Raw genomic sequence first — 14,597 nt, 5'->3', positions numbered from 1 at the left:
TTCCTGAAGTCCGTCTCTCCAGGAGGAGCTCTTGCCTCTCAGTGACCTCTCCAGGAGCAAAACTTCCTCAAATCAGCCTCTCCAGGACCAGCTCCTGCCTCTTGATGGCCGCTTTAGACCCAGCTCACTCCTCACAAGGGCCTTTCCAGGCCCACTTTGTCCTTTTGGCGGCCTCTCCACGACCAGAACCTCCTCAAGTAGGCCTCTCCAGACCCAGCTGGAGCCTCCCGGCCTCCTCTCCAGGCCCAGCTGTTCCCCCCAGCTACATCTACAGGCACAACTGCTGCCTCACAGCAACCTCTTCAGACTCAGCTCCTACTCAGCTCCTAGCAGTCATTGTAGGCCCAAAACTTCCTCAAACAAAGCTTTCCCGGCCCACCTCATGCCTCACGGAGGCCTCGCCAGACTCAGCTCCTGCCCTCCAGTGCGGGTCTTCAGGCCCGCAAACTTCATCCGTTCGGCTTCTCTAATCCCAGATTGGGCATCTCGACAGCCTCTGCTGGCCCAAAGCGTCCTGAAGTCTGCTTCTCCACGCCAAGATCCAGCCTCCTGGCAGCCTCTCCAGGTGCAACATGTCCTCAAGTGGGCCCATCTGGTACCAGCTCCTGAATCCCGTCAGCATCTAGAGGCCAAGACTCTTTCTTGTGCGTGGCGACCTCTCCAGGCCCAGGTGTTTCTCGTGTTTGCATCAACAAGCCAACCTACCACCTCACAACAGACGTCTCTGGGCTAAGATACTACCCCGATAATGCCAGCCTTTGTAGGCACAAGCCTTTCTCAAGACAAGGATCTGCAGGAACAAACTTTTCTTCCGACAAACCTATGTAGGCCCAACTTATACCTACAGGGGGCCTGAACGGATGCAACTCTGGCTGCCGAACAACACCTACAGACCCCGCTTTTGCCTCCCAGGGACTTCTCAGACACAGCTCTCGCCTCACAGCGGCTTCCCAGGGCCAAGTTCCAGCCTGCCTCCCAGTGACCTTGACAGGCCCAGCTCCTGCCTCCCGATGGCCTCTTCAGGCCCAGCTCATTCCTCATGACGGCCGTTCCAGGCCCAGTTTGTCCCTTTTGGCGGCCTCTACAGGCGAAGTAACTCCTCAAGTCGGCCTCTCCAGACCCAGCTGCAGCCTCCCGGCATCCTCTCCAGGCCCATCTCTTCAACCCGGCTGCGTCCGTGGGCCCGGCTCCTGCCTCACAGCAGCCTCTTTGGACTCAGCTCCTGCCCAGCTCCTGGCGGCCTCTGTCGGCCCAAAATTTCCTCAAGCCAAGCTCTCCAAGCCCAGCTCAGCCCTCGACGGTGGCCTCTCCGGGCTCAGCTCCTCGCCCTCCGACGGCGTCTCTGGGCCCCCAGACCCTCCAGTGGGCTCCTCTCGGCCCAGCTTGGGCCTCCCGGCGGCCCCTGCGGGCCCAACTCGTTGTGAAGCCGGCCTCCCCGGGCCCAGGTCCGGCCTCCCGGCGGCCTCTCCGGGCGCAGCACGTCCTCGAGTGGGCCCCTCCAGGGCCAGCTCCTGCCTCCCGTCGGCCTCTAGAGGCCCAGCCTCTGCCTCCCTCATGGCGGCCCCTCCGGGCCCAGCTCTTCCTGGTCCGCCTGGCTGCGTCGACAGGCCCAACTCCTGCCTCCCAAGCAAAGCAAACAACCTCTCTGGGCTCAGCTCCTGCCCGGCTCCCGCCAGCCTTTGTGGGCCCAGCCCTTTCTCCAGCCGAAGCTCTGCAGGCCCGCCTTCTGCCTCCCGGTGGCCTGCGCAGACGCAGCCCTGGCTAGAGAACAGCCCCTGCAGGCCCCGCTCCTGCCTCCCAGGGGCCTCTCCGGGCCCGGCTCTCGCCTGGCCTCACGGCGGCTTCCCGGGGCCAGGTTCCTGCCTGCCTCCCGGCAGCCTCGACCTCGCAGTGGGCCCTCCAGGCCCACCTCTTGCCTCGCCGTGGCCTCCTCGGGCCAGGCTCCTGCCCTTCGGCGGCCTCTGCAGGCCCAGCTCCTGCCTCCCAGTGGCCTGCGTAGGCCAAGCTCCTGCCTCCACGGCGGCCTTTCCAGGCCTGGCGTTTGCTCCTTTGCATCCTCGCCAGGCCCTGAACGTGCTCCAGTCGGCCTCTCCCGGCCCAGCTCTTCCTCCCGGCGGCCTCTGCAGGCCCAAGTTGTCCTCCAGTGGGCCTCTCCAGGGCCAGCTCCTGCCTCCCGCCGGCCTCTGTGGGCCCAAGTCGTCCTCCAGTCGGCCTCCCCCGGCCCAGCTCTTGCCTCTCGGCGGCCTCTCCAGGTGCACAACTTCCTCCAGTCGGCCTCTCCAGGCCCAGCTCCTCCTGCCTCCCAGTGGCCTCTTTAGGCCCAGCCCGGCTCACGCCTCCCGGCGGCCCTCCCAGGCCCCGCGTTTGACTTTTGGCGGCCTCTTCAGGCCCAGAGCTCGACCTCCGGTGGGCCTCCCCAGGCCCAGCCTCCTGCCTCCCGAGGGCCCGTAGACAGGCCCAGGCTCTGCCTCACAGCGGAGTCTCCACGCCCCGCTCTTGGCCTCCCTGCGGCCCCCCCCAGTCCGACGTGCCTGCCTTCCGGCGACTTCGACAGGCCCAGCTCCTGCCTCCCGACGGCCTCTTTCGGCCCAGCTGGCTACTCACGACGGCCTTCCCGGGCCCGGTTTGTCCCCTTTGGCGGCCTCTCCAGGCCCAGCACCTCCTCAAGTCGGCCTCTCCAGACCCAGCTGCAGCCTCCCGGCGTCCTCTCCAGGCCCAGCTCTTCCTCCCGGCTGCATCCACGGGCCCGGCTCCTGCCTCACAGCAACCGCTTTGGACTCAGCTCCTGCCCAGCTCCTGGCGGCCTCTGTCGGCCGAAAACTTCCTCAAGCCACGCTCTCCCGGCCCAGCTCAGGCCTCGACGGTGGCCTCTCCCGGCTCAGCTCCTCGCCCTCCGACGGCGTCTCCGGGCCCCCAGACTTCCTCCAGTGGGCTCCTCTCGGCCCAGCTTGGGCCTCCCGGCGGCCCCTGCGGGCCCAACTCGTCGTGAAGCCGGCCTCCCCGGGCCCAGTTCCGGCCTCCCGGCGGCCTCTCCGGGCGCAGCACGTCCTCGAGTGGGCCCCTCCAGGGCCAGCTCCTGCCTCCCGTTGGCCTCTAGAGGCCCAGCCTCTGCCTCCCTCATGGCGGCCCCTCCGGACCCAGCTCTTCCTGGTCCTCCTGGCTGCGTCGACAGGCCCAACTCCTGCCTCCCAAGCAAAGCAAACAACCTCTCTGGGCTCAGCTCCTGCCCGGCTCCCGCCAGCCTTTGTGGGCCCAGCCCTTTCTCCAGCCGAAGCTCCGCAGGCCCGCCTTCTGCCTCCCGGTGGCCTGCGCAGATGCAGCCCTGGCTGGAGAACAGCCCCTGCAGGCCCCGCTCCTGCCTCCCAGGGGCCTCTCCGGGCCCGGCTCTCGCCTGGCCTCACGGCGGCTTCCCGGGGCCAGGTTCCTGCCTGCCTCCCGGCAGCCTCGACAGGCCCAGCTCCTCCCTGACGGTGGCCTGTTTCGGCCCGACTCATGCGTCTGGCAACCCGCCCAGCGGTGTGAGCTCCTGCCTCACACTGGCCTGTGCGGGCCGAGGTCCTCCCTCACGCTGGGCCGTGGAGGCCCGGCTCGTGCCTCTCGTGGCCTCCCCAGGCCCAGCCCCTGCCTGTTGGCGGTCTCTCCCGGCCCAGCCTCGACCTCGCAGTGGGCCCTCCAGGCCCACCTCTTGCCTCGCCGTGGCCTCCTCGGGCCAGGCTCCTGCCCTTTGGCGGCCTCTGCAGGCCCAGCTCCTGCCTCCCAGTGGCCTGTGTAGGCCAAGCTCCTGCCTCCACAGCGGCCTTTCCAGGCCTGGCGTTTGCTCCTTTGCATCCTCGCCGGGCCCTGAATGTTCTCCAGTCGGCCTCTCCCAGCCCAGCTCTTCCTCCCGGCGGCCTCTGCAGGCCCAAGTTGTCCTCCAGTGGGCCTCTCCAGGGCCAGCTCCTGCCTCCCGCCGGCCTCTGCGGGCCCAAGTCGTCCTCCAGTCGGCCTCCCCCGGCCCAGCTCTTGCCTCTCGGCGGCCTCTCCAGGTGCACAACTTCCTCCAGTCGGCCTCTCCAGGCCCAGCTCCTCCTGCCTCCCAGTGGCCTCTTTAGGCCCAGCCCGGCTCACGCCTCCCGGCGGCCCTCCCAGGCCCCGCGTTTGACTTTTGGCGGCCTCTTCAGGCCCAGAGCTCGACCTCCGGTCGGCCTCCCCAGTCCCAGCCTCCTGCCTCCCGAGGGCCCGTAGACAGGCCCAGGCTCTGCCTCACAGCGGAGTCTCCACGCCCCGCTCTTGGCCTCCCTGCGGCCCCCCACAGTCCGACGCGCCTGCCTTCCTGCGGCTTCGATAGGCCCAGCTCCTGCCTCCTGACGGCCTCTTTCGGCCCAGCTGGCTCCTCACGACGGCCTTCCCGGGCCCGGTTTGTCCCCTTTGGCGGCCTCTCCAGGCCCAGCACCTCCTCAAGTCGGCCTCTCCAGACCCAGCTGCAGCCTCCCGGCGTCCTCTCCAGGCCCAGCTCTTCCTCCTGGCTGCGTCCACGGGCCCGGCTCCTGCCTCACAGCAACCGCTTTGGACTCAGCTCCTGCCCAGATCCTGGCGACCTCTGTCGGCCCAAAACTTCCTCAAGCGACGCTCTCCCCGCCCAGCTCAGGCCTCGACGGTGGCCTCTCCGGGCTCAGCTCCTCGCCCTCCGACGGCATCTCCGGGCCCCCAGACTTCCTCCAGTGGGCTCCTCTCGGCCCAGCTTGGGCCTCCCGGCGGCCCCTGCGGGCCCAACTCGTCGTGAAGCCGGCCTCGCCGGGCCCAGGTCCGGCCTCCCGGCGGCCTCTCCGGGCGCAGCACGTCCTCGAGTGGGCCCCTCCAGGGCCAGCTCCTGCCTCCCGTCGGCCTCTAGAGGCCCAGCCTCTGCCTCCCTCATGGCGGCCCCTCCGGGCCCAGCTCTTCCTGGTCCTCCTAGCTGCGTCGACAGGCCCAACTCCTGCCTCCCAAGCAAAGCAAACAACCTCTCTGGGCTCAGCTCCTGCCCGGCTCCCGCCAGCCTTTGTGGGCCCAGCCCTTTCTCCAGCCGAAGCTCTGCAGGCCCGCCTTCTGCCTCCCGGTGGCCTGCGCAGACACAGCCCTGGCTGGAGAACAGCCCCTGCAGGCCCCGCTCCTGCCTCCCAGGGGCCTCTCCGGGCCCGGCTCTCGCCTGGCCTCACAGCGGCTTCCCGGGGCCAGGTTCCTGCCTGCCTCCCGGCAGCCTCGACCTCGCAGTGGGCCCTCCAGGCCCACCTCTTGCCTCGCTGTGGCCTCCTCGGGCCAGGCTCCTGCCCTTCGGCGGCCTCTGCAGGCCCAGCTCCTGCCTCCCAGTGGCCTGTGTAGGCCAAGCTCCTGCCTCCACGGCGGCCTTTCCAGGCCTGGCGTTTGCTCCTTTGCATCCTCGCCAGGCCCTGAACGTGCTCCAGTCGGCCTCTCCCGGCTCAGCTCTTCCTCTCGGCGGCCTCTGCAGGCCCAAGTTGTCCTCCAGTGGGCCTCTCCAGGGCCAGCTCCTGCCTCCCGCCGGCCTCTGCGGGCCCAAGTCGTCCTCCAGTCGGCCTCCCCCGGCCCAGCTCTTGCCTCTCGGCGGCCTCTCCAGGTGCACAACTTCCTCCAGTCGGCCTCTCCAGGCCCAGCTCCTCCTGCCTCCCAGTGGCCTCCTTAGGCCCAGCCTGGCTCACGCCTCCCGGCGGCCCTCCCAGGCCCCGCGTTTGACTTTTGGCGGCCTCTTCAGGCCCAGAGCTCGACCTCCGGTGGGCCTCCCCAGGCCCAGCCTCCTGCCTCCCGAGGGCCCGTAGACAGGCCCAGGCTCTGCCTCACAGCGGAGTCTCCACGCCCCGCTCTTGGCCTCCCTGCGGCCCACCCCACTCCGACGTGCCTGCCTTCCTGCGGCTTCGACAGGCCCAGCTCCTGCCTCCCGACGGCCTCATTCGGCCCAGCTGGCTCCTCATGATGGCCTTCCCGGGCCCGGTTTGTCCCCTTTGGCAGCCTCTCCAGGCCCAGCACCTCCTCAAGTCGGCCTCTCCAGACCCAGCTGCAGCCTCCCGGCGTCCTCTCCACGCCCAGCTCTTCCTCCCGGCTGCGTCCACGGGCCCAGCTCCTGCCTCACAGCAACCGCTTTGGACTCAGCTCCTGCCCAGCTCCTGGCGGCCTCTGTCGGCCCAAAACTTCCTCAAGCCACGCTCTCCAGGCCCAGCTCAGGCCTCGACGGTGGCCTTTCCGGGCTCAGCTCCTCGCCCTCCGACGGCGTCTCCGGGCCCCCAGACTTCCTCCAGTGGGCTCCTCTCGGCCCAGCTTGGGCCTCCCGGCGGCCCCTGCGGGCCCAACTCGTCGTGAAGCCGGCCTCCCCGGGCCCAGGTCCGGCCTCCCGGCGGCCTCTCCGGGCGCAGCACGTCCTCGAGTGGGCCCCTCCAGGGCCAGCTCCTGCCTCCCGTCGGCCTCTAGAGGCCCAGCCTCTGCCTCCCTCATGGCGGCCCCTCCGGGCCCAGCTCTTCCTGGTCCTCCTGGCTGCGTCGACAGGCCCAACTCCTGCCTCCCAAGCAAAGCAAGCAACCTCTCTGGGCTCAGCTCCTGCCCGGCTCCCGCCAGCCTTTGTGGGCCCAGCCCTTTCTCCAGCCGAAGCTCCGCAGGCCCGCCTTCTGCCTCCCGGTGGCCTGCGCAGACGCAGCCCTGGCTGGAGAACAGCCCCTGCAGGCCCCGCTCCTGCCTCCCAGGGGCCTCTCCGGGCCCGGCTCTCGCCTGGCCTCACGGCGGCTTCCCGGGGCCAGGTTCCTGCCTGCCTCCCGGCAGCGTCGACAGGCCCAGCTCCTCCCTGACGGTGGCCTGTTTCGGCCCGACTCATGCCTCTGGCAACCCGCCCAGCGGTGTGAGCTCCTGCCTCACACTGGCCTGTGCGGGCCGAGGTCCTCCCTCACGCTGGGCCGTGGAGGCCCGGCTCGTGCCTGTCGTGGCCTCCAAAGGCCCAGCCCCTGCCTGTTGGCGGCCTCTCCCGGCCCAGCCTCGACCTCGCAGTGAGCCCTCCAGGCCCACCTCTTGCCTCGCCGTGGCCTCCTCGGGCCAGGCTCCTGCCCTTCGGCGGCCTCTGCAGGCCCAGCTCCTGCCTCCCAGTGGCCTGCGTAGGCCAAGCTCTTGCCACCACGGCGGCCTTTCCAGGCCTGGCGTTTGCTCCTTTGCATCCTCGCCAGGCCCTGAACGTGCTCCAGTCGGCCTCTCCCGGCCCAGCTCTTCCTCCCGGCGGCCTCTGCAGGCCCAGGTTGTCCTCCAGTGGGCCTCTCCAGGGCCAGCTCCTGCCTCCCGCCGGCCTCTGCGGGCCCAAGTCGTCCTCCAGTCGGCCTCCCCCAGCCCAGCTCTTGCCTCTCGGCGGTCTCTCCAGGTGCACAACTTCCTCCAGTCGGCCTCTCCAGGCCCAGCTCCTCCTGCCTCCCAGTGGCCTCTTTAGGCCCAGCCCGGCTCACGCCTCCCGGCGGCCCTCCCAGGCCCTGCGTTTGACTTTTGGTGGCCTCTTCAGGCCCAGAGCTCAACCTCAGGTCGGCCTCCCCAGGTCCAGCCTCCTGCCTCCCGAGGGCCCGTAGACAGGCCCAGGCTCTGCCTCACAGCGGAGTCTCCACGCCCCGCTCTTGGCCTCCCTGCGGCCCCCCCAAGTCCGACGTGCCTGCCTTCCGGCGACTTCGACAGGCCCAGCTCCTGCCTCCTGACGGCCTCTTTTGGCCCAGCTGGCTCCTCACGACAGCCTTCCCGGGCCCGGTTTGTCCCCTTTGGCGGCCTCTCCAGGCCCAGCACCTCCTCAAGTCGGCCTCTCCAGACCCAGCTGCAGCCTCCCGGCGTCCTCTCCAGGCCCAGCTCTTCCTCCCGGCTGCGTCCACGGGCCCGGCTCCTGCCTCACAGCAACCGCTTTGGACTCAGCTCCTGCCCAGCTCCTGGCGGCCTCTGTCGGCCGAAAACTTCTTCAAGCCACGCTCTCCCGGCCCAGCTCAGGCCTCGACGGTGGCCTCTCCGGGCTCAGCTCCTCGCCCTCCGACGGCGTCTCCGGGCCCCCAGACTTCCTCCAGTGGGCTCCTCTCGGCCCAGCTTGGGCCTCCCGGCGGCCCCTGCGGGCCCAACTCGTCGTGAAGCCGGCCTCGCCGGGCCCAGGTCCGGCCTCCCGGCGGCCTCTCCGGGCGCAGCACGTCCTCGAGTGGGCCCCTCCAGGGCCAGCTCCTGCCTCCCGTCGGCCTCTAGAGGCCCAGCCTCTGCCTCCCTCATGGCGGCCCCTCCAGGCCCAGCTCTTCCTGGTCCTCCTGGCTGCGTCGACAGGCCCAACTCCTGCCTCCCAAGCAAAGCAAACAACCTCTCTGGGCTCAGCTCCTGCCCGGCTCCCGCCAGCCTTTGTGGGCCCAGCCCTTTCTCCAGCCGAAGCTCTGCAGGCCCGCCTTCTGCCTCCCGGTGGCCTGCGCAGATGCAGCCCTGGCTGGAGAACAGCCCCTGCAGGCCCGGCTCCTGCCTCCCAGGGGCCTCTCCGGGCCCCGCTCTCGCCTGGCCTCACGGCGGCTTCCCGGGGCCAGGTTCCTGCCTGCCTCGCGGCAGCCTCGACCTCGCAGTGGGCCCTCCAGGCCCACCTCTTGCCTCGCCGTGGCCTCCTCGGGCCAGGCTCCTGCCCTTCGGCGGCCTCTGCAGGCCCAGCTCCTGCCTCCCAGTGGCCTGCGTAGGCCAAGCTCCTGTCTCCACGGCGGCCTTTCCAGGCCTGGCGTTTGCTCCTTTGCATCCTCGCCAGGCCCTGAACGTGCTCCAGTCGGCCTCTCCCGGCCCAGCTCTTCCTCTCGGCGGCCTCTGCAGGCCCAAGTTGTCCTCCAGTGGGCCTCTCCAGGGCCAGCTCCTGCCTCCCGCCGGCCTCTGCGGGCCCAAGTCGTCCTCCAGTCGGCCTCCCCCGGCCCAGCTCTTGCCTCTCGGCGGCCTCTCCAGGTGCACAACTTCCTCCAGTCGGCCTCTCCAGGCCCAGCTCCTCCTGCCTCCCAGTGGCCTCTTTAGGCCCAGCCCGGCTCACGCCTCCCGGCGGCCCTCCCAGGCCCCGCGTTTGACTTTTGGCGGCCTCTTCAGGCCCAGAGCTCGACCTCAGGTCGCCCTCCCCAGGCCCAGTCTCCTGCCTCCCGAGGGCCCGTAGACAGGCCCAGGCTCTGCCTCACAGCGGAGTCTCCACGCCCCGCTCTTGGCCTCCCTGCGGCCCCCCCCAGTCCGACGTGCCTGCCTTCCGGCGACTTCGACAGGCCCAGCTCCTGCCTCCCGACGGCCTCTTTCGGCCCAGCTGGCTCCTCACGACGGCCTTCCCGGTCCCGTTTTGTCCCCTTTGGCGGCCTCTCCAGGCCCAGCACCTCCTCAAGTCGGCCTCTCCAGACCCAGCTGCAGCCTCCCGGCGTCCTCTCCAGGCCCAGCTCTTCCTCCCTGCTGCGTCCACAGGCCCGGCTCCTGCCTCACAGCAACCGCTTTGGACTCAGCTCCTGCCCAGCTCCTGGCGGCCTCTGTCGGCCGAAAACTTCCTGAAGCCACGCTCTCCCGGCCCAGCTCAGGCCTCGACGGTGGCCTCTCCGGGCTCAGCTCCTCGCCCTCCGACGGCGTCTCCGCCCCCCAGACTTCCTCCAGTGGGCTCCTCTCGGCCCAGCTTGGGCCTCCCGGCGGCCCCTGCGGGCCCAACTCGTCGTGAATCCGGCCTCCCCGGGCCCAGGTCCGGCCTCCCGGCGGCCTCTCCGGGCGCAGCACGTCCTCGAGTGGGCTCCTCCAGGGCCAGCTCCTGCCTCCCGTCGGCCTCTAGAGGCCCAGCCTCTGCCTCCCTCATGGCGGCCCCTCCGGGCCCAGCTCTTCCTGGTCCTCCTGGCTGCGTCGACAGGCCCAACTCCTGCCTCCCAAGCAAAGCAAACAACCTCTCTGGGCTCAGCTCCTGCCCGGCTCCCGCCAGCCTTTGTGGGCCCAGCCCTTTCTCCAGCCGAAGCTCTGCAGGCCCGCCTTCTGCCTCCCGGTGGCCTATGCAGACGCAGCCCTAGCTGGAGAACAGCCCCTGCAGGCCCCGCTCCTGCCTCCCAGGGGCCTCTCCGGGCCCCGCTCTCGCCTGGCCTCACGGCGGCTTCCCGGGGCCAGGTTCCTGCCTGCCTCCCGGCAGCCTCGACAGGCCCAGCTCCTCCCTGACGGTGGCCTGTTTCGGCCCGACTCATGCCTCTCGCAACCCGCCCAGCAGTGTGAGCTCCTGCCTCACACTGGCCTGTGCGGGCCGAGGTCCTCCCTCACGCTGGGCCGTGGAGGCCCGGCTCGTGCCTCTCGTGGCCTCCCCAGGCGCAGCCTCTGCCTGTTGGCGGCCTCTCCCGGCCCAGCCTCGACCTCGCAGTGGGCCCTCCAGGCCCACCTCTTGCCTCGCCGTGGCCTCCTCGGGCCAGGCTTCTGCCCTTCGGCGGCCTCTGCAGGCCCAGCTCCTGCCTCCCAGTGGCCTGCGTAGGCCAAGCTCCTGCCTCCACGGCGGCCTTTCCAGGCCTGGCGTTTGCTCCTTTGCATCCTCGCCAGGCCCTGAACGTGCTCCAGTCGGCCTCTCCCGGCCCAGCTCTTCCTCCCGGCGGCCTCTGCAGGCCCACGTTGTCCTCCAGTGGGCCTCTCCAGGGCCAGCTCCTGCCTCCCGCCGGCCTCTGCGGGCCCAAGTCGTCCTCCAGTCGGCCTCCCCCGGCCCAGCTCTTGCCTCTCGGCGGCGTCTCCAGGTGCACAACTTCCGCCAGTCGGCCTCTCCAGGCCCAGTTCCTCCTGCCTCCCAGTGGCCTCTTTAGGCCCAGCCCGGCTCATGCCTCCCGGCGGCCCTCCCAGTCCCCGCGTTTGACTTTTGGCGGCCTCTTCAGGCCCAGAGCTCGACCTCAGGTCGGCCTCCCCCGGCCCAGCCTCCTGCCTCCCGAGGGCCCGTAGGCAGGCCCAGGCTCTGCCTCACAGCGGAGTCTCCACGCCCCGCTCTTGGCCTCCCTGCGGCCCCCCGCAGTCGGACGCGCCTGCCTTCCGGCGGCTTCGACAGGCCCAGCTCATGCCTCCCGACGGCCTCTTTCGGCCCAGCTGGCTCCTCACGACGGCCTTCCCGGGCCCGGTTTGTCCCCTTTGGCGGCCTCTCCAGGCCCAGCACCTCCTCAAGTTGGCCTCTCCAGACCCAGCTGCAGCCTCCTGGCATCCTCTCCAGGCCCAGCTCTTCCTCCCGGCTGCGTCTACTGGCCCGTTTCTGCTCTTCGCTCTCCGACGGCATCTCCGGGCCCCCAGACTTCCTCCAGTGGGCTGCTCACGGCCCAGCTTGGGCCTCATGGCGGCCCCTGCGGGCCCAACCCGTCGTGAGTTCGGCCTCCGCCGGCCGAGGTCTGGCCTCCCATCGGCCTCTCCGGGCGGAGCCCGTCCTCGAGTGGGCCCCTCCAGGGCCAGCTCCTGCCTCCTGTCAGCCTCTAGAGGCCTAGTCTCTGCCTCCCTCATGGCGGTCCCTCTGGGCCCAGCTCTTCCTCGTCCTCCGCGCTGCGTCGACAGGCCCAACTCCTGCCTCTTGTCCTCCATTCCTCCTGTCGGCTCTCCCAGGACCCGCGGTTGACTTTTGGCGGCCTCTTCATGCCCAGAAGTCGATCTCCGGTCGGCCTTTTCATGTTGAGCCTCCTGCCTCCGAGGTTCACGTAGACTGGCGTAGGCTCTGCCTCCCAGCGCAGTCTCCACGCCCAGCTCTTCGCCTCCATGTGGCCCCCTTAGTCCGAGACCCCTGCCTTCTGGAGGCTTCGACATGCCCAGTTATTGCCTTGGGATATGCTCTTTAGGCCCACTTCACTTCTCAGCTCAGCCTTTCTATGCTGAGTTTTTTTCTTTTCTCTGCCTGTGTATGCTGAGAACTTTCTGAAGTTTGCTTCTCCAAATCCAACTGCAGCATTGTGGCGTGCTCGTCTGGCCCATCTCCTGTTCTCACGTGCATCTACTTGTTCATGTTTTCCTCACAACTACCTCTTTTAGACTCTGTTCCTATCCGGCTCCTGGTGTCCTTTGTATATCAGAAGCTTTCTGAATTCCAGCCCTCCAATTTCACTGCCTTCCTGGTTTCAGGCTGAACAGGCCGAGATTTTGCGTGACAATGGCTTCTTAAGGCTGCCTCAACCAACCCAGCTCCTGCCTGACACTGGCCTCTCTAGGCCCATCTGCTGCCTCTCGCTGTCCTCACCTGGCCCATCTGTTTCCTCATGTCTGCCTCCCGAGTCCCAGCTCCTGTCTCACTGTGATCTCATTCATACCAGCTCCTGTCTCATGATGGCCTCTTCTGGCCCATCTTTGACCTGATAGTGATGACTCAAATCCATCTTCTTCCTCATCCCAGCCTCTTCTGGTTTTGCTCATTCTTCGCATTCACCTCTTCCAGATCCAGATTTTTAGTCTTTGATGGTCAACAGCATCAAGGAGCCTAAAACTTCCCCAGACTGTTTTTTGTTGGTAACTTCACAGCAGAGTGCCTTAGGAAGACACCTGTCTCTTCTTTTAACCTTGACAGTGGATTTCTAACAAATTTGTAATAAATTTTGCCTGCATGGTTTCATAGTGATTTTTGTTTTATTTAGTGTCTCGTCATTTTTATTGTCTTCTTTCAGTGGCAGTGAGAATGAGCCTCTGCTTGGGCCCTTTCTCTTCACTCTGGACATGGCATCTTCTCACTTCATGTCTTCTATGTTTATATTTTTTACTGTTATCTTTTTTGTTTTGTTAAGGTCTTGCTCTGTCAGCCAGGCCAGAGTGTAGTCGTATCATCATCGCTTACTGCAGCCTTGGTCTTTTGACGTGAAGTGATTCTCCCAACTCAGCATCTTGTGTAGCTGATACTACAGGCACATGCCACCACGCCTGGCTAATTGCTGATTTTTTTTCTGAGAGGTTGGTTCTGAGCCTCCCAATGTGCTACAATTACAAGCATGAGCCACCATGCCTGGCCTGCTATTTGCTTGGCATGAACTATTAAGAATTTAGTTTTTGATTAATATACTATTTCTATATAGATTCATGTATATATAGATACTTTAAATTTTTCATGGATACCTCTTTTTCAGGATGGAGTGTGGTGTTATTATCCCAGCTCACTGCAACCTCTTCTTTCTTGGCTGAAGTGATCCTCCCACCTCAGCCTACTGAGTAGCTGGGAACCCAGGTACGAGCCACCATGCCCAGTTAATTTTTATATTTCTTGTGGAGAGGGGGTCTCACCATGTTTCCCAGGCTGGTTTGAAACTCCTGGGCTCAAGCCATCCACTCCCTCAACCTCTTGCAGTGCTGGGATTACAGGTGGGAGCCACCAAACCTGGTCTACCATTTTCTTTTCATGGATTATTAATAATTTCCTTTATGCCATCACCGTGGCTCACGCCTGTAATCCTAGCACTTTAGGAGGATGAATTGGGTGGATTACAAGGTCAAGAGTTCAAGACCAGCCCATTCAAGATGGTGAAACTCTGTCTTTACTAAAAATACAAAAATTAGCCAGGTGTGGTGGCAGGCATCTGCAATCCCAACTACTGCAGAGGGTGAGGCAGGAGAATTGCTTGAACCTGGGAGGTGGAAGTGGCAGTGAGCAGAGATCGTGCCTCTGCACTCCAGCCTGGGCGACAGAGTGAGTCTCCATCTCAAAAAAAAATGAATTTACTTTTTAATAGTATAATGTAAATATATAAATATCTGTGTGTATATATTCATATGTGAGTATATGTGTGTATATATTTTCATAGCATACACACACACACACACACACACACACACACACACTCATATACATTGTGAAAGAGATATTTGGAATACCTAGAAATTGATAGGCTTCTTCCAGGTTTTGAAAGCACCCTTAGCACAAACATGAAAGAAGTATAAACTATCATTATTAATGACCATGAACCAAGATGACCATGAGTCAATATTACTTTGCACCTCAACCACCTTCCAGCAGAGCATCTCAAAGTGCTGGATATATCTGAACATCACACCGTTTCACATAGACTTGGATGGTTTGTAATTATTACTCCTTTTAAGACCTCAGTGTGATCTTTGTCAGGCTGAAATCAAACTATTTCTCAAGTCATAGAGATATTGAATAACAGCTTTGGTCAGGAAATAGGTATTGCATTTGGTTTGTCATGACAATCTCCTGGCCTAGGCAGATATAATATAGCAGAAATGTGTGTGTGTGTGAATATTCTTGCTCATAGATGTGGGGTTGGAAGTGGAGGGGTGTTGAATTTGATAAAACCAGCAAGGTACAGGCTGCTGGGAAGAGGGAACTTGTTTTGGCAGCAGCTGTGTAACTCTAGAATTAACAAATGCTTGTATTCCACAGTTTTGTCTCCTGGAAAATAAAGATTATAATTCCTGCCTTGATATGTGGACTAGGTTATCCACTATATGCAAAATATCTAGTATATAATAAGTGCTGAATTAATACTACTTTCTGTACCTCATTCTTAATCAGTTTAATTTTGAAAAGTTTAGAATGACTACTTGTTTTGTAAAAATTATTTGTAATTATTATATAAAATCTTAAGTCCTATAGAAAAATACAAAGCAGGCCGGGTGCTATAGCTCACACCTGTAATCCCAGCACTCTTGGAAGGCAGGGTAGAAGG

At 64.5% G+C, this 14,597-nt stretch overlaps 3 protein-coding genes across 3 annotated transcripts; all 3 read left to right on the top strand.

The window, feature by feature from the left end:
• The first annotated feature begins 748 nt into the window (after positions 1-748).
• Positions 749-12,533, top strand: LOC129041492 (basic proline-rich protein-like). Its single transcript, XM_063668467.1, has 3 exons — positions 749-824; positions 1,088-1,488; positions 2,319-12,533. The coding sequence occupies exons 1-3, from the start codon at positions 749-751 to the stop codon at positions 4,089-4,091; spliced, it is 2,250 nt and encodes a 749-aa protein (XP_063524537.1). The 3' UTR covers positions 4,092-12,533.
• Positions 4,893-12,533, top strand: LOC129041491 (basic proline-rich protein-like). The gene is made up of 3 exons (XM_054497046.2): positions 4,893-5,019; positions 5,403-5,590; positions 5,790-12,533. Exons 1-3 carry the CDS (start codon positions 4,893-4,895, stop codon positions 6,804-6,806), a joined length of 1,332 nt encoding a protein of 443 aa, XP_054353021.1. The 3' UTR covers positions 6,807-12,533.
• Positions 7,692-8,675, top strand: LOC129041490 (putative uncharacterized protein FLJ44672; the record flags this gene model as incomplete). Its single annotated transcript, XM_054497045.2, has 1 exon — positions 7,692-8,675. A coding segment is annotated over one exon (984 nt), but the record flags the coding sequence as incomplete, so codon positions are not given.
• Positions 12,534-14,597: the final 2,064 nt, after the last annotated feature.

This window comes from Pongo pygmaeus, chromosome 6 (genome assembly GCF_028885625.2).
Source record: "Pongo pygmaeus isolate AG05252 chromosome 6, NHGRI_mPonPyg2-v2.0_pri, whole genome shotgun sequence".
NCBI classification, from domain to species: domain Eukaryota; kingdom Metazoa; phylum Chordata; class Mammalia; order Primates; family Hominidae; genus Pongo; species Pongo pygmaeus.
This window is presented reverse-complemented; position numbering and strand designations above follow the sequence as displayed.